General features: G+C 41.0%; 1 protein-coding gene across 2 annotated transcripts; it reads right to left on the reverse strand.

Moving 5' to 3' along the window:
* Nucleotides 1-312: 312 nt before the first annotated feature.
* Nucleotides 313-5,730, reverse strand: LOC120756677 (14 kDa phosphohistidine phosphatase-like). 2 transcript variants are annotated; one of them, XR_005702207.1, is made up of 4 exons: nucleotides 5,487-5,667; nucleotides 4,516-4,640; nucleotides 2,100-2,260; nucleotides 313-1,334 (listed from the first exon to the last, which is right to left on the reverse strand). XR_005702207.1 is itself a non-coding variant. In XM_040073231.2 (3 exons), the coding sequence occupies exons 1-3, from the start codon at nucleotides 5,665-5,667 to the stop codon at nucleotides 2,168-2,170; spliced, it is 399 nt and encodes a 132-aa protein (XP_039929165.1). In that variant the 5' UTR covers nucleotides 5,668-5,730; the 3' UTR covers nucleotides 2,074-2,167. The 2 variants fall into 2 exon arrangements, 1 of the variants encoding a protein (XP_039929165.1); XM_040073231.2 differs by lacking the exon at nucleotides 313-1,334 and having other exon boundaries at nucleotides 2,074-2,260; nucleotides 5,487-5,730.
* Between the last annotated feature and the right edge of the window lie 11,989 nt (nucleotides 5,731-17,719).

Genomic DNA, 17,719 nt, shown 5'->3' on the forward strand with positions numbered 1-17,719 from the left:
GGTTGTTGATGTTTCAAATTCAAATAATACTGATTTCCCTCATCTCTAGTAAGCATTGCTCTACCTGAGAAATCCTCACCGCCCTAGTGACCAGTGTTCTGCTCCTCTTCACAAACTGGAATAGAAGAAAATTGCCTTTTCATGCCTTTGTAACACTCGTAGGTATTACTTAATGACCAGGGAAATTAAATTGCCCCAAATAACACTGCACTAAAAAAATAACTGAATTGGTAGATCCTCAAAGTTGGGTTTTTTTTTTTTTTTTGGTGACACATTAAAATCTTTCTTCTGTGAAGAAATAAGAGGTAGAGATCAGCTAGTAACTCAGTTTTAATCAGCTCATTCCAAATCATCACTGTTTTTTCCCCCCCTCACATTTTGAACACGTCATTACAATAATAAGTCCAGTCTAAATTATGTCTTTCCTGTAAGTACTGTGGAGACAAAGATTAAAATCACTCATTAAATACCTCAGGAAACTAAACTGAAAGGCTTGTTTGTTTTAACACAGCTATGCCTAACTGATGACTTCCACTTGAAGACCATTTGCCAGTTTTGGGAAATGAGGCTATTTAAAGCTCAGGTTTGTATACTGGCAGCTCCAGTTATTTTACTAAAACTTAGGGGGGAAAAAGCCCACGATAATGGATCTGGGAAGTGCCCGATTTGCAGGTTACTGACTTGTGTCCTATTCTTGGTTATTAGGCACAGAGACATTATATCATGCTCTGAAATCAAAATCTTGTTAAGTAAAATCAATCCTGCAATCATTACCACAGTATTTGAGGTGCAGCCAGACAACTCACTGCTCAAGAATTCCAAGAGAAGCACAAAGAGCAGATGCAAAAGCAGGCAAGGATGCTGGAGGGGAAAATCCAGGCTGCAAGTGGGGGGAATCTGGTGCCAACCAAGAGAGCTGTAGCACCAGGTTCAGGAGATTTCTACTCCGAGGAGATTATTGGGATGGAGATCCCTGGAACTCTTCTGATGAGAACTGGACTGAAAGGTGTGAGAATGAGAACAGAAAATTCCTCCCCACCCAACCGAAACAAAGCCACAGAAAGGTGACTTAAGATGGATCACAACTGTAAGGAGTAACAACAGGATTTTTGGTGATAGAAATTGGCCTAAAGTCTCTCAGACTTCCCCGTTTGTACTGTGAGTCACTTGCATGCTGAAAAGGAAAAGCCTCCCAATGCCACCAGATACTGCTGGATAAGTGCAGTAGGAACCACAGCAAAGGGAAGAATTAGAATTTATATACAAATACCTCTGGAAGTCAGCGAGCCTTCAAGACAGCAAGTCAATAAATCCACAAATGAATTAAATGAAAGCTATCATGAAAAAAAACAAGTGAAAATTGTAGCAAGTAATTTCATGACCAACAAAATGCAACATCCTGCCACAACAGTAGGGTGATGTTAGCTAGTTCAGACACTGCCTAGGTGTACTGAGCAGGTAGTTCACTATAACATACTTACTGCTAGGAAAAAAAAGAAGAAAAGGATTATTAAATTCACACAAATAAAAGCAGTGCAGGGGAATCAGAATGGAAGAAGCATTTTGGCAGAATTTTACATTGCCATCAGTCTGCTATAGGGAAGGTTCTTACAGGAAAATCAAGTATTTTGATCATTACTTCTGCAGAATACTGGATTTTAAAATCATTGAGTGAATCAAGGATTTGGATCATTGATGAAGAAATGTAACAGTCAACCCTACCCTCCACACCCATTTTTTTAACATGTGGGTAAGAAAGATGAAAAGCCTAAAAAGTAAGAGAAAAATAAACTGAAAACACTGGTCAAAAGACCGGGGAATGGGTTTGGTCCAGTCATGTTTGAAGTTGATGGTAAATCCTTAGGTATCCTACAATAGATCAGTAAAATGGGACTAGATGAAAACAAATTAGAAGTAAGATGGTGTGGGAGTGTTTAACTAAAAGGCACATCAAAAGGAGATGAAAAAGGGTTAGAACTTCAGATTCTGCACAAAGGAATGATCTAAAAAATAAGATGTATTTGAGGAAGACCAACCCTATCATAAACTACAGCAGAGTCCAGTTACTCCACATTTATGGTTACTTACAGAGAACACACCTTCAATTTTATTTCTCAAAGCACAGCTCACAGTTACTAGGTTGGAATTGCTCATTGTGTTCACAAGTTTATTTCTTGTCATCTGACCATGTGATTTCATAATCTGTATACTCTTTCTTCAGTATCTCTACAGTCACTGAGTGATCTGCTTTTCCATAGCCCTGCAAGACAGAACAAATTGGACATGGACATTAAGTCTTCAGAACCATTCAGTTGTTCACATGCAAATCAAATACAAGTTCTAAAAAAGTTACTCTTACAGTATCATGTTTTATTTTTCTATTATCCTCTCCAATCCCGTCCCCCCTCCCTTCCCCAAATTCAAGTTCTAGAAAATAAATGAGATGGGGTCAGATAGAGAATGCATTTTCCACACAATTTCTCCAGCAGAAAGCTTGTTTTAAAATGTTCCCAACCCATCAGCCACTGTATTTATGGAATGTTCCTTTAAACTACAGAGATTGCATTGACCCACTTTAATGTGTGAGCATACAAACAGCTGATTTGGTTCAGCTGAAGGGAAAGGGAATAAGCAAACAAGAGTGAGCATTTGAGCTCTATTCTGGCCACTAAAGAAATCAGTCTTCATGTTTTATTTATTTCCCATCTTGTCTTAGCTGATAATAGCACAATTTTTAGTATGTGTGCTCTTCAGCCATTGCAACTCCAAGGTAAGGTCAGATGATCCATGAGATTTTTAACCCTCATTTAAAAATCACTGGTCACAGTGTTACTCCTGCACTGAAATTTCAGGCAGTTGTGGTCATAATGGCCTTTCCATTGTTGTCTTATCTTGATTTCTTATTTCAGATCTATAAGTAACAGTGCAGTATGTTGATAGAAATCTGTGATTTACAGGTTATTTTTTCCCCATAATATTTCACATGAAAGTTTATTTAGAAGACTGAAAAAAGGCCCCAAGGTTGTATTAACAAACAAAACATACTCTTACTCATCAGTGGCGGCCCCAAAGAGGAACAGCTTAAATAAACAAGCATTTAAACTGAAAAGGTTAAAGTTGATGCATTATAAAATGCAAGCTTTTCAAAAATAGCAGATAATCTAGTTATGTCAGTTGGAAAGCAACAGATCCATGGCTCACTCTTGCTTTGGCAACCACTTTGAAGACCCCATCCAGCCTTAAAAACAGCAGCACAGCGTCAAAAGAAGTTAATGACTATTTCTCTGGTTTCCACAAAACACCAAGGTAGTTCTGTTTTAAGAGTCTGACAACAAACCTTCAAGTCAAGAGAAGCATTAAACCTAGAAAATTAATATTTTAACTTCTGACCTGGCACTGAGATCATCTGAGTCTCAGGATCTCTACCTGACAGAAGCTGTCATGGCAGTAATGCTCTGCTTTTACCTGATGCTCCCCTGTGAGCATCAAGGCACCAAAAGCAGAGAATAAAATGTGTTTCTAAGACTTCACTGCCTCTAACACTTAATTTGGCAGCTCAATTAATAACACAGGCGTCAAATCTCACCTAAAAATGCAATCATGATGAACACCAACCATCAGAAGAATTTAGTGTGATAAGCAATACACACAGACTTCCCACCTCACACAAATCCTAAGGAGATTTTTTCTTTCTCATGACTCCAGAACCATCTTGAAACAAAAGCAGCACTAACAGAATTGGTAATTCTGTTTAAAAACATTTAACATCTTCAAAGCCCAACCTTCACTGATCATCAGATGTACGCAGATTTGAAGTAACCCCCACCTTCCACAGAAAATTAAATGAACTTAATAGAATTATTTTCTTCTTGTCTCCTTTAGAAAGCTAGAAGCTTTACTCAATTATTACTACAGAAGCAGCTACACTTCAACACTGAGCAATGCCAGAAAAAGACTATAACACATTCCCTAAATTAGAGAAATTCTGACCATTTAGAGAGCCTTTCCCAAAGAAAATGAATTTAAACAGAACAGTAAGAGGTATCAAAACCACTACTTTTAATCTCACAAAATGCATTACTACATTTTCACCTACTAAAAATTTACCACACCCAAACTGTATCTACTCTTCTCACCCAGAAGAATATACATAGAACATTCACAGTTTAGCTGACTACCAATCAACACTTTTATTGGCAGATGAAGACCATACAATAGCTGGATCCAGGCCCTAAAAATGGGCTATTCCTGTTCCAGCAGCAAGACTAAAAGATTCTGAGTCAAAAGATGCCAACTTCCATTTTTAGTCTTAAATCTGGTATTACTCAGCATTAGATTAAATTAGAATTATCTCCTGCCCTAAACCTACTGTGTTTCTATTCTATCTCAAAAGTGAGCCAGGCAAGTTAATGTTTAAAATGTGATATCTATTGCCAAAAGCCACCATGCTATTAACCAAAAATCCCAGAGCATCACAGACAGAAGCATTTGAAGGAAGAGGAGACGTGCACTTACTGTTGAGAGCCCAAATACCCTGATTTTCTTGTCTTTGCTATTATGTTCAATTTTCCCTCCTCCAAGGCACTTGCACTCATATCCCAGCTTTTCCATCTCGGGATTTACTTTTTCAAATATATGATCTGCACGAGAAGAATGGTGAGAGCCATTAGAACAGGCACCACACATTACACAGTCCAGAATGTGTTTTTAACTACTTTCTCAATTCACCTACAAGAGAGGGAGGTTTCTCTCCAGAGGCTTAGAAAAGCTGCAGTTAAAACCCCTTAGTTTTCTACTTAGTTAGCACAGATCGTTCTCCAAAATGAGGCTGATTGTGTCAGGAAAATTAATCCACAGACACCAGAGGCTTATGTCCAAAAAGGAGATAAAGGAGTCCAGTAACTTTATTCGAATGAAGGGAGAAGTCATGGGCATTTCCCATGGGGTCTCTCAAATTGTTAGAAGACACAGCCTCCTTTTTATCCTGATTTCCCGGCTGTATTTTCCATCTTTCCCCACTGGCTGTGGCATTTGAGAGGTTCTGACTTCCCCAGTTGCCTAACAGACCCCCTTTCTAATGTGTACTCCCCGCTTTTTTTCCTTGTGTCTCTGTTCTTTTTCTGTAAATCCAGGGATTTAGCACAGCCTTGAATGAGTTACAGTCTCTGTCAATTAGTGGAATTCCTAAGGAATTCAATTCCCCGTCCATTGCTTCTCTCACCACTCAGTATCTGGCCTTATCTTATCAGGCCTACAGTTTGTTCGTGAAGACACCTCCTCATTCCTTTCAATTGCGTTCGGAAATGGCACCTGACAGATACACTGCCCCAGTTTTCATATCACACGGGGGACGCAGGAAAGTGGGGAAAAGGAGACTTTTGCGCCACTCAGGCCGGGGGCTCCCGCTCCGCCTCAGACCGGCCGCCGGGGGGGCCCCGCTCCGGCCGCCGCCCGCTCGCCCCCGCGCCCCGCGGGCCGTCACGCACTGTGGAACTCGGCCGCCTTGGTGCCACGGACGATGTCCCGCTGCTCGCCGCCGCCCGGGCGCTGCAGGCGCACCAGGATGTACTTGAAGGTGCCCTCGGGGTCGATCTCCACGTCCCGCACGGCCGCCATGGCGCTGCCGCCGCGGGGGCGGGAGGGCGGCGGGGGCGGGGCGGGCGCCATGGCGGCCGTGACGGGGACGGGCTGTGGGGGCGGCTCGCCGTGAGGGGACGGGCGGCAGCGGCTGTGCGCCTCCTTCAAGGTGCCCGCCGATGAAAACGTGCCGAGTTACGGCGTTAGGTCAAGTTGCAAAGCAACAGTTTTACAGATCGCTCTTGCCTTGGTAACCACATACAGCCTTAAAAACAGCAGCGCAGCATCTGCTTAAAAAGAAGTAAATGACTATTCCTCTGCTTTTAATAAAACACCAAGGTGGTTCTGTTACAGAGTCTAACAAAGAATCCCCAGATCAAGAGAAGCATTAAACCAATATAATTAATATTTTAACTTCTGACATGAGACTGAGGTCATCTGAGCCTCGGGGTCTCTGCCTGACAGAAGCCTTCATGGCAATAAAACTCTGCTTTTACCTGATGCTCCTCTGTGAGCATCAAGGCACCAAAAGCAGAGAAATGAAGTATTTTACATAGGCTACAAGAGCAGGAGCTGACCACTGCCTCAAATACGTAAGTGCCCTTCAGAGAAGCTCTTGTCCTGCATCCCTCCCTTTGCAACTGTGGCCAAGACAAAACAAGATGTTTATGCCAGAGAAGAGGGTCACAGGGAGGCTGGTAGCTCTAATAGCCAATATTCCATAGGTTATATTTTCCTGAAGCAGAATAAGAAATACAATCTAACTCATGGTTTTCTTGTTGTATAGGTGCACCTGATTTAGGCAAACCCCACACAAATTGATCATACAGTTATAGGAGTGTAGAATGAATAATTTCATAGAATCACTGAATAGTTTAGGGTGAAACAAACCTCAAAGATTATTTATTCCTAACCCCGGCTATGGGCAGGGACACCTTCCACCATCCCAGGTTCCTCCAAGCCCCATCCAACCGGGCCTTGGACACTTCCAGGGACGGGGCAGCCACAGCTCCTGTGGCAACCTGTGCCAGAGTCTCCCCACCCTCACAGTGAAGAGCTTCTTCCCCAAAGCCAATCAAAACCTATTTTCTTTCAGTTTTAAGCCATCCCCACCTTGTTACCACTTCACTGAAGACTAAATCTGCAATATTTACCAAAGGAAAAACAATTGATTTCATGCAGTGCTGAAGTAAGAGTATATTGTACCAAGTGTTCACTCCAAAATCAGAGGAATTTAGTATGTTCAAGACCAGAACTCTTTTGAAAACTTTAAAACATCCGGCACTTCAACGTAATCACTTTTTTAACTTACACTCTAGATCACTTCTAACTAAACTATTTTATTCTTTTCATACATGCAAATATTAAGTAAATGTTGAAATTACTTTTTCCATCAATAACAGCTTTAAAACTAGTACTTGAATACTTCCTCTAAAAACACAAATAAAATGCTATATAAATTAAGATATCATGAAAAGCATGAGTAAAACGGGAAGAATACATATCATCTAAATATAGCATTTAGAGACACTACAAAGGTAAATGTAAGCTGGTGGTTAGTTAGACTATTTTGAGATTCTCTGCTTTACAACTAAAGTTGCTTCCTGAGTCACTTTGTTAATTGTAACAAACATTAAATAAAAAAACCTCAAGCATTTTGCTGTTTCAAAGACTATTGTTAGTTACCTCATCTGTACACAGAGCAACAGCAAACCTGCGAGGAAAAAAGACTAGAGCCCTGGGGAGCTGAATCCTTATTAACTAAATTTTAAAGGGTGAAGAGGTGTGAAGCTCATTAAGTAGAAACCAAGCCTCCTCTCTCAGCTGTTCGGGATTTTCAATGCAGGCAGAAAAAGTGACAAAATCTGTGCCTAGTTAGGATAAGGAGGCTTAGAAGGTCTTGTGGAGTTGAGGTGGTTGCTTAAGCTTGCTTTGTCTAGAAGTAAAGGCCTGTAGGATTAGCGTTCTACGTCCGTTTCCAGTAATTTAGGATGGTCTGGTCTTGTGCGCTTAGCTTATTCCTTGGTTCCTTTGTTTACTAGTCTGCCTTATTATTTAATGTTTTGATTTATCCTTTGTATTAACAAAGCGTTATGGAAGCAGGTTTTTTGCGTGAACTCCAGTTTTTCTTTTTCACTGGAATGGTTTCCTTCATTTCCTCAAGCACTGTGAAAGGTTTCACAGCCTGTTGCGTGGCTGCGAAAACCTTTATTGCCCCATTTCAGTTATGATGCACGGAAAGAACTAGCAACAAACAGCAGTGGTAGATGGCAAAGGAAATACTTGTGGCATACCTTAGAAGTGAAACTTGAAAGGAATTTGCTCTCAACAAGAAGGACTGGCATCAGGCTTCACCCGACATGAGTTTGAGCAGATAATTTTGTGACTTAGAAATAGTCCCAGCAGAGCTCTGTCCCGTTTTTGTTAATGCTTTTCCCTTCCCAAGCACCCATCTTTTCCAAGAGTAGTTTCCTATGCCGTGCCCAATATTAGGAGCTTCCTGTTGGCTTTTAGGCCATAGACAAAAATTCCCCGCTGCTGGTGGGAACTGCTGGCGTGTCACTTTGTGGGCCTCAGGGGTGCAGAGAGGATAGAATGGGGCGACAGGGGTCTTCAACCAGGCACAGCCTGTCTCCAACAAAACGGCACGGAGGGACTTTCCTTTTGTCATGGGCTTCCTCATGGCTAACTGGGACAGGGAGCTTGGCGCTATTTTCTGAAAAAAATAAGGGGTTTTTTATTTATTTGGTCAAGTGACACCTTGTCTCTTTGCAACTTTCCTTTTGTCATGGGCTTCCTCATGGCTAACTGGGACAGGGGACTTGGCGCTATTTTCTGAAAAAAATTAAGGGGTTTTTTACTTATTTGGTCAAGTGTCATCTTGTCTCTTTGCAGCAGAGTCCTAAAAAACATTGTTTGGGTCTTGTTTTGCATTGCAGTTTGTAGGATTTGGACTGCACCCAAGTGGCTGAAATTGCTCTGTTAATGTCCTTCCTATCATCAGGTCCTGTGAGCTCAGAGTATCCTAATGCCAAAACATCTTCATTTATCTAGCAATTTAAACTCTAAATGGCAAATGACTAGAAAAGTAATATTATTTTGCAAAGCTGTTAACTGTACACTGTGCTGCCGTGAAAACGTGAGATTCTCTCAAGCCATTGGATCAATTCAGGCTACTAGAGTCAGGAAAAGGGAAGCAATCAATTTGAAGCAATTTGAACTCCAGGTGTATAAATTTCTCCTTTTATTAAGCTCTCTGACAGAGAGCACAAGATGTAAAGATACATTTAGCCCATGCTTGTATTACAGGAAAATATTAAGGAAAGGCTTTTGAAGTAGGTGCTTTCCATTGCATGCAACCCTCACACAAAAGAGAAAGTAAAATGAAGGCTAGTGTTACCTGTACTTGCAAATTTATTTTTTTATTGCAGAGGGGGAGTGTAGAGGTTTTAGTATTTATTCTTTTTCTGTGGGAGGGAGAGATTAGGAGAATAAAAACAAAACAAGCTTAAGCTTAAAAATAAACAGAAATAGTTTTATTAACACACACTAAAGGAATGAAAAAAAAAGTTGAGAAAAAGAAAACTTAAACTTTAAAACACCCTTCTCTTCCCCCTTACAAACTATTAACTTTCTTATTAAACAACATAGAAAGACACAACTTGTGATTTTCAGACAGTTTCACTATTTAGGCATAATCACTCATTACTTTAGGAGAAGAGTCTCTCTAAGGTTTTTTCATGGAGACATTTGCCACAAGACAAAATAGTCCAGTGCTCCCAATGTCACACATCTGCTATAGCCCGGAGTTTTCGCAGACTGTGATGTTCTATCAGCAAAGCTTCTCAGTGTATCTGAGGTACTATTTACAAATACTTCTTCCAGTCTAAAATCATCTTTGTCTCAAAGGCTGAGACCTCCTTTTAACCCAGGAGCGGAGGCTTTAAAGTTCTCAATTAAATCTCAATTACATCAGTCCTCAATTTTGATCAGAATTAGCATTCTCCCCAACAACACTAAGATGCTGCAAAGAACAGTCCATTTCTCCATAGTTTACCCTAGAGAAGTCCGGTTAAAAATGTCCACTTCTTCAATCCTTGTCCAATATTATTAGTTCTTTCACTTCTAATCTACTGACTTCATGCGGTGTCTGTTCTATGTACCCTCAATTTTCTTTCTTCTTTCTCTCAAGGAAGAGTAGTGCTTAGAAGCTCCATGTTGCTAGGAGAGGGTTAAATTCACCCAGGCCTGCAAGGGCCATGTACAGGCTCCAGGCTGCAGGGGCTGAAGAAACTGCAAAGCTGTGCTGATGGAGGAAGCTGGCAGATGTCCTTTTTTCCACCCCTCGGTCTCATCCAGGGTGGCTCAGCTCAGAGTTGTTATGGAGCTGCAGGCTTGCTTTCTCCGCTGCCAGCGGTGATTAGGCTGGGCCATGGCTTGGCCCCTTCTGCCGTGGTCTGAGCATGTGGCCAGCACTGCCGAACTGCAGCTGCCCCTCTTCCCTGCCAGCAAGGAGGGGAAAGGGGCTCAGCCGGCCCAGGCTCTCTCTGTGCGGGCAGCAGCTCTCAGAGGCCCGGCTGAGCCCGGCCCGGACACCCAAAGGGGCAGCAGGGCCCGACCCAGACCCAATCACCGCCTACGGTGATCAACCCATGGCTGATTCCAAAGCAAGAGAGCGACCTGCTGCAGATTGGAGTTTTAAATGTCCTTTCCAAAGTCGCATTGACATGCCTTATTGGTCAAACTAGCTGCCAATATCTTGGCTAGCTTTCTGATAGGTCCCTGTCCTTCCCCCCTCCCCAAACCACTCCATGGTCCTGTCAGGGAAAAACATTTCACATTTCTCTATAACCAGAAAACAAAACTGTGCCAGCCCATGATAGGGAGTGACCCTAGGATTGATCAGGAGAATGCATCATACACTCGTGCAAAGGAGATGCACTGTTGTGAATTCTGCCATGGACATCAAAGATCACAGGTCTTCTTTGCTGCTTGTCCCATTTAATTTAATAGGATTTAATGAAGATTCTTCTTCTACAGCTGTTGATTAGCAGCTCCTCAGATTAGCAAAGAGGCCAGAACAAATGCAGTATAATAACATTATCTCTCTCGGATTGGTATCTTTGGCACCTGTGTGTTTATAGTTCAGGAGCCAGAGGCTTGGTTTGTGTGCTGAAGTTTAGGAATCCGGGCAAACCTCCAGCATACTGGAGTGTGAAGGACCTCTTCTGGATCCCTCATATCTTGCTTTCATAAACAACGATCCCTTTCAGAAACTGAACAAGATCTGGGACAAACCAAGTTTTGTTCTGCTCCTCATAGAAGGCAGTTTTATAACCCCATTGCTCTGCTGGCTAAAAAACCCCTCTGATTTCTGGTCTACATTTACTCACAAAAAGCTTTTTTAATCCATTTGGATATTTTGTACCAGCCATATCTGTTTCTATGCAGAAAACTTCTGAGCACCTTCTTTACTTTTCTGAGCCTTCCTAGATGCTTCCTCTTCCTCAGGCTTAAACATAAATTTCTAACAGGCTTCTGGAGAAGCATTTCTTTAGAAGGGAGCTCAAGGCATGTATTCCTTGAAAAGCCTGGACTTTCCTACCAGGAGGTGTCATTCTCCTGGCTCTCCTTCTGAATGACCATAAAAATCACCTGCCTGTCACAGGATTGCTAATGTTTGAAGTGAGAGAACGTGGGACATGCCCAGAATCCCCTTGTTCAATGAAACAGCTCTCTAGGTTTGTTTCCAGGGCTCTGCTGTCCTTTGGTTGTCCTTCCCTGCTCTTGGTGTCCGTGCCTTGCACCATATGTTGGGGGCATGATGGAAGCAGTGTGCAGGTGATGATTCCCGAGGCCCAGCTGTTCCTTTGTGGTCTGCAGAGACAAACAGTGTGAATGAGCTGTTTAATTGATCAGAGTTCATTTATGTGGGATATGTGACATCCTGAATATCAGGATGGGCCTTTCAGCTGCTTTTCTTCAAGATAAGCTCACACATTTGCATTCATGGAGTAGAGATACGAGGGATTTTTGATTGGTAGTTTTAGGGCTGGAGGCACTCAGCAGGGAAACCATGTCCTTCCTTTGTCATGGTGTTGGGATTGCAGCTCCTAAGAAAAAATCAGAATGAAGATGATGGATGGGGAGTGTAATGGTATGAAGTCTTACTAGCATAATTCTGGATGTAAATTATGTCCTTTGACTTAACCTTTAGATAAACCTTTGTCTGTATTTGACCCTAGAGGGTATAGAGCAGCTGCACTCCTAATTTACTTATCTTCAGATGGGCATAAATCTGGATCTTTCATTTTATTTCGAGACTGGGGTAGCTTCCCCACTGTATTTATGTACCCCTCATTGCGGGGATTTAGATTAACTGAGCTCTTAACTGCCTGAAGTTAGAATGTTGTATGCAGGCCCAGTACTATATTATAGCTGGTAAATGGCAATTTCTTCTCTTTCTGCTGATACCATACCTGTTATGAAAGTGATACTACTTCTGCGGGCCAAATAACCAGACTCTGCTATTGATTGCAATCATGTGACTACAAAATGATGGGTAAATGCCTATTGATAAATGAGAAGAAAAAACCACAACTAGTATGAACCAGGAATGATAAATACGGAATCAATCATTTGTTTGGAAAAGCCTTGTAAGGTCAGAATCCAAATAGAAACCTAACACTGCTGAATTCACCACTAAACCAAGTCCCTAAGCATCTAAGTATCTCCACCAGTTCCCTGGGCAGGCTGTTTCAGTGCTTGACAACCCTTTACCTGTGAAGGGTTATTAAGGGGGTTTGTAGGGTGGGGTACATACTCAGCACTTGAGAAAGCTGACTCTGTGGATCGCTTTTTAGGCTCAAACATAAAATTGGAACAATTTCAGGATGGGTGACAGGTCATCCTTCCTGATGAGTCAAGAAATCTGAAAGTGTTGGAGATGCAAAATCTTCGCTGGAAAAGTTAAAGTATTGTTTTCAAGCCCTGGAAATAAGGGAAGTCCTCATTTTCTTGGTACCAGTTACTGAAACTTTAAAAGACCTTGTGGCGCCAGTTTGTTGGGGTTTTCTTGTCTGGGAAGCAATAAAATTAAGTAATTTAACACCATTTCTTTCAATGTTAGTGGTGAGTTCTTTGTTCTTGAAACAATAATTATATGCAGCAATTAAAGTACACTTCACTAATGATCTTGTGTTAAAAATGGCTGCCCTAAAAAGTAACTACTTATCCAGCTGATGGAAAATAATTTCTCTCTCTGAATAATTCATATATGGTATGGTTGTGGCAAAAAAAAAAAGCTCCTGAAAGAGTCCTTAATTCAAGAACTTCTGTTCTCTTATGGTCTGTTGACTGAGAGAAGCTGTGAATGGTCTGAATGATACACTTTGGCTGTTCTTGGGTCAGGTTTTACTTCTCAGTGCTGTGCAGTTGTTCCTTGTGCTTTGGTCTTCTGCCTTGAAGATTTCAGATACCCAGTGGCAAGTTCTCATTCCATAGAATTCCAGTAGTTTTGGTGACAGACCTTTCAGGATCGTTATTATAATGAATGCTGTGTTTAATGATTTAATGATTGCTCTTGAATACTACTGTAGTTAAGGACTCAAACATGTTAAATACTGTGTTCAATGATGTATAAAAATGATGTACCTAAAGCTGAACTTGAGCACTGAAGAGAACAGACCTGAAGCTTGGAATTCATAAATTCATGGTGAAATGCATCAGTAAGGAAGTGAAGCTGCTGTATCTTCCTTTTTGTAGCTTCTTTCTCCTGATACAGCACATGAAGAATGGTGGGTCATGTCAGCACTCCAGTGCTGCTGATAAGGCCACATGCTCTCTGATAAGTCAAACCAGTATTTTATTGGAACAGAGCTAGGCAGAAGCTATGCAAAGAATCTGTAAAACCAAAACCATGATGACCACTTTTACAGTCTCAACCACCTACTTAATCTCCTAATCCCGAAATTTGATCACTCTTCTCACTTGCCAAAATGGTTCTGTTCCTCAGAGCCAGCATCCCCTGTCACTGTGACTTCTGGGACATTTCCCCTGCTGAGACCATGGCGCTGTGGAACAGAGCTGGGACAGTAAATGAACAGTCAGTGCATGAAGGGTGTGACAAGGCTCCAAGAACTTCTCTGCCACGATTTCCAACAGTGGAATTAGAAACAATCAAGTTCCTCCACCTGCCACTGCAGGCAGCCAGTGTGTGATGTTAAGGCCAGTCCTGCTTTCATCTTAACTCGAGGCGTGAGTTGTTGTTTTCTCCGCTCCTTGGTTCTGTTTCATGTTTCAATGCTCTGAATCACATCTGGACAGTGCAAGTGACCCTCCAGCCTCACGTTAGAGTCTTCAATGGATATTTTTGCCTGTTTGGAGGAAATTGAGCACTATGAGTCACATCAGAATTCCCGAAAGGAGAAGTAGAGATAAGATTTTCTAACTCCTGGGGTTCCACTCCAGACAGAGTGGAGACTGCCTTAGGCAGCCTTGAGAAATTCCAGCATCTTTGTAGAAGTTGCATTGCCTACCTTATTCACACTTAATCAGACACAGGTTCAGGGATGAGTATGTTTTCAGAAATTATCTTTTCTTCCCATCTGGTCCTCAGGGAAAATTTGTGCCTTAAACCCTTTGTCTCTTAGTTTCTAAAGAATTAAGTTTTGCCAGATCTTCCCCAAACAGGAAACATCTTCACTACTGGCACTAGAACTCCTTTTCCCCTTTCAAAGCTAGCTAAATCTCTTATTTTTCCTCTCCTAGTGACTATTACTGTGGGTGAAGCTGGAGGTTTTTCCACTATTTCAAAATTTCAAGTGGTTCTATGACTCTTTACCATGGGATAAATGTCCGTTATGCAAAGCACTTTGGAATAAACACTTATGAAGTGTTTTAATTTAGGAATGACAAAAATATCTTCAAGAAGAGAGGTGGAACTGGATTACTCAGAGGCACTTAAAGCTCTGGTTTTGTCTGTTGATATGTAAATGAAGATGTAATTTTGTAGATAAAGAACCAGTCTTTAAAAAAGACATGGGAAATTATTCTCTATCTTTTTCTGTATGTACAAATGTACATCTATATACTCTGTTTACCTGGGATCCCACCACATTCTGTATTTTTCTTGGATTTGTGATTTCTTCAAGTTCAGCAGAGTTTCAGATAAAGTAAAATACTTTTCCACTGCATTAAATTTTCTTGAGATATTGATAGAGATACTAAAAAAATGTTTCTCAAAGCAAAATTTACAAATTTCCAATGGAAAGGCAATCTCTACAAAACCTCTGCTTTAGCAATTCATGGCCTCTTCGTAAAAATTTGAATTAAAGTTTAGTCACTACAAATCAATCCACCACTACTTGTTATGCACCAAGTGGATGTGAAACACTGTTGATCACGTTCCTTCTAAGTACTCTCAAACACCTTTGGGGTTTTAGAAGATTGTAAAGATTTCTTTCCTCCAGTGCCCTTTTTTTACAGCGGGGCGGGAATAAATCAGTTCTCTTGGACAGATAGGGTTCTTTGAAAAACTGCTCTTTGAGTAGTGATTCCATCCCTTGTGTGCTAATTTTATGGTGATTTCAGCTAAGCATTGTTTCACTTGTTTCCTCATAAGAAAGTCTCATGGGATGATATTAAAAATCTTAATCATAACAAACCATGGTGCGCTATTGTTTCTTTATTACTGAAACAGCTTTGAGGCACAAGCCAGGTTGATCTGCCAGGAACAGATCAATCGTGTCAATGTCAGCTGTTCTTGACAGCCTAGCAGCCTTCTGCTGATTTTTCAATGGTTTTCTTTAACATTTTTCAATGTTCTAGTGTCTTTTCTAGGTGCTCACATGGAAGGCCTATATTCAAATTACCTTGATCTTCTTTTCTGAGATACAGAGAGGCAATATTTGCTTTTTGTCCACCTTTTTACACCTATTTCTCATATTCTCCAAGTTAACTACTGAGGGTTTGGATTCTTTTAAACGTAGCTTGATTGGTTGTAACCAGCCTAAATAGTCTTCACTCCATAATCTGACCTGTTCTCTTTTCCCAATGCATGGCACTATTGCAGTGAATATTATCTTTCCTTTATATAGAAAGAAATCACATTTGACATGTCCTCTGTCAATTGTTGTCCTTGAAATAGCAGACCTGGCTGGATTTTGTTGTTTTCATTCCTGATATATTTATATAGCCCTTTCCTACCCTTTATGTCTCAGAGTGGCCTCTTAAGTGAACCTTCCAACTGGAAAATTAGTTGTGCCTGCATAATTATCCATGCATCTCTGTTTGTAAGGGAGAAGATGTGATCTGGAGTGTTCCCTATAAAAAGCTGGGCTTTCACTTGTGCAAATGAAAGTCGGAAGTGTATAGGAACAAGAAGTGTTCAGCATTTCGTAAAATTTGTATTTAGAGTCTCCTATTTTTCTAGAAGAGAGGAAATGTATTAATTTTAAGGAACTGTGTCTATGCTCATGTAGCATTAGAAGAGAGCAACAATTTCATCCATCTCTGTACAGCACAAGCAGCGAGGATCTCTCATTCCCAAATCAATTGCAAAAGAGTAAAAAAAAGCATGAATGTGAAATAACTTTGAAAAGAGGATAAATAAGTAACAGAGAAAGCAGTTAAGATCAGGCTTCATGGCATTTTAGCTTGATTATCTACAGTTCAACCTAAGTAACTGTATCACAGGTATTTTACCTGAAATATATATGTAGTTTAGCATCCAACATGAGCTTTGACTCATAGGAATCCCAGTCCCCCTGAAGTTTTTAAATGCCTTTGACTTTTAATAATGAGGTTTAACCTCTATTGTGGGGCTTTGAGAATGATTTTCAGGCTTTCTTTTTTCCTGAAAATTTTGCCTTCATCTTCCAGTACTTTACAGGGAAATAAGAATATAGTCAGTGGATAGCAGAATTCCCTGGGAAAAACCAAAAAGAGCCCCATGCCAGTGATGCACAAGGGAATACAGCCAACAAAAAGAAACAGTCTTTTTTTAGGCTGGAGTTTTTACAAGCATATTGCTTGTAGGCTTTGGTGTTTTGTTATTTTTTGTGGGGCTTTCTTTATCTCCTGCAGACAAGAGGTCTCAGACAGCCCCGGCAAAGGAAGACTACTGTAAACTATGAAATAAGCTCTTCCTTCCTCCGGAGATTCCATTGGCAAAGGAATTCTGATAAAGTTTCCTCAGAGCTTTCTTCAGAGTTTCTGCCATGACAAGGATGAGTGCTTACCAGTAGGAAGCTCATTAAATGACTTGGAAAAGGGAATCTCCAGGAAAAGACGTAGCATTTTCTGCCTCTTGGCGCCTAGGAGCATAAAAACTGTCCTGAAATTGTCTATAAATTTTCTATGCATACAGTTATAACAGCTGATCATTGTTTTAGAAAACAAACAACAACAACAAAACCCTGCCCTATCAAGGCAATCAAGACTGATTAACATTAGTTATTAACATTAGTATTAGAATAATGTTTACAGAACCCCTGTGAAATTAGGCCCTTATGCATAATGTGTTGTACAGGTCCAGTAAAATACCAGCTTCTGTCTGTGTTCTTCAGGTGGTAAAGCCTCCTGACAGAGAAGGGCTGGCAGACAGGAAGAGTTTTCATTCCCAGTTTGAGGCTAAATAAAGTTTGAGGCTAAAGTCCTGATCTGATGCTGCCTGGAAGCCTCAGGAAGTCTGGTTCTTCTGAGCAAGGCTTGCCCAGGCCAGCCAAAAGCTAACCTCAGCTTTGCAGAGTTTCTTGATTGTCCATTGTGTTTCTAGCTTTGCTAGTTCACACCTGCTAGAAAGTGTTCCTCTGCCTACAAATATTCAGTGTGTTGTTTTTAATCCTCACTCTCTTCAGTAACTGACTTGCTTTCTGAGTCTTTGTTGAAATTTCTAGTCAGCTCTCCTGATTCATTAGTAGCTGAGGCTGTTTTAAAATATATACTCTTTATTCCATGCTCTTTTCTGAGATGATTTCTTTCATGGGCAGAGATCTTTGGCTACCTGACAATTGAGGGGTTTTTGGTGAAAAAATTGCGCGATACCTGTTGACGTTAACTTGGAATCCAGAAGCCACCGATTTTTCTTCTGTTAGAACAGGCTGAGGCTCCAAAATCAGAGCTCCAGCCTGCACTTTATAAA

Source organism: Hirundo rustica, chromosome 9 (genome assembly GCF_015227805.2).
Source record: "Hirundo rustica isolate bHirRus1 chromosome 9, bHirRus1.pri.v3, whole genome shotgun sequence".
NCBI lineage: Eukaryota > Metazoa > Chordata > Aves > Passeriformes > Hirundinidae > Hirundo > Hirundo rustica.

Excerpts from the sequence above, each read along its gene's own strand:
- LOC120756677 (XM_040073231.2), bottom strand. The coding sequence starts at position 5,667 with ATGGCGCCCGCCCCGCCCCCGCCGCCCTCCCGCCCCCGCGGCGGCAGC. Across the intron at positions 4,641-5,486 it reads CAAGGCGGCCGAGTTCCACA|ATCATATATTTGAAAAAGTA; the intron begins GTGCGTGACGGC and ends CTTCTCGTGCAG. Across the intron at positions 2,261-4,515 it reads GGGTATTTGGGCTCTCAACA|GGCTATGGAAAAGCAGATCA; the intron begins GTAAGTGCACGT and ends TCTGTCTTGCAG.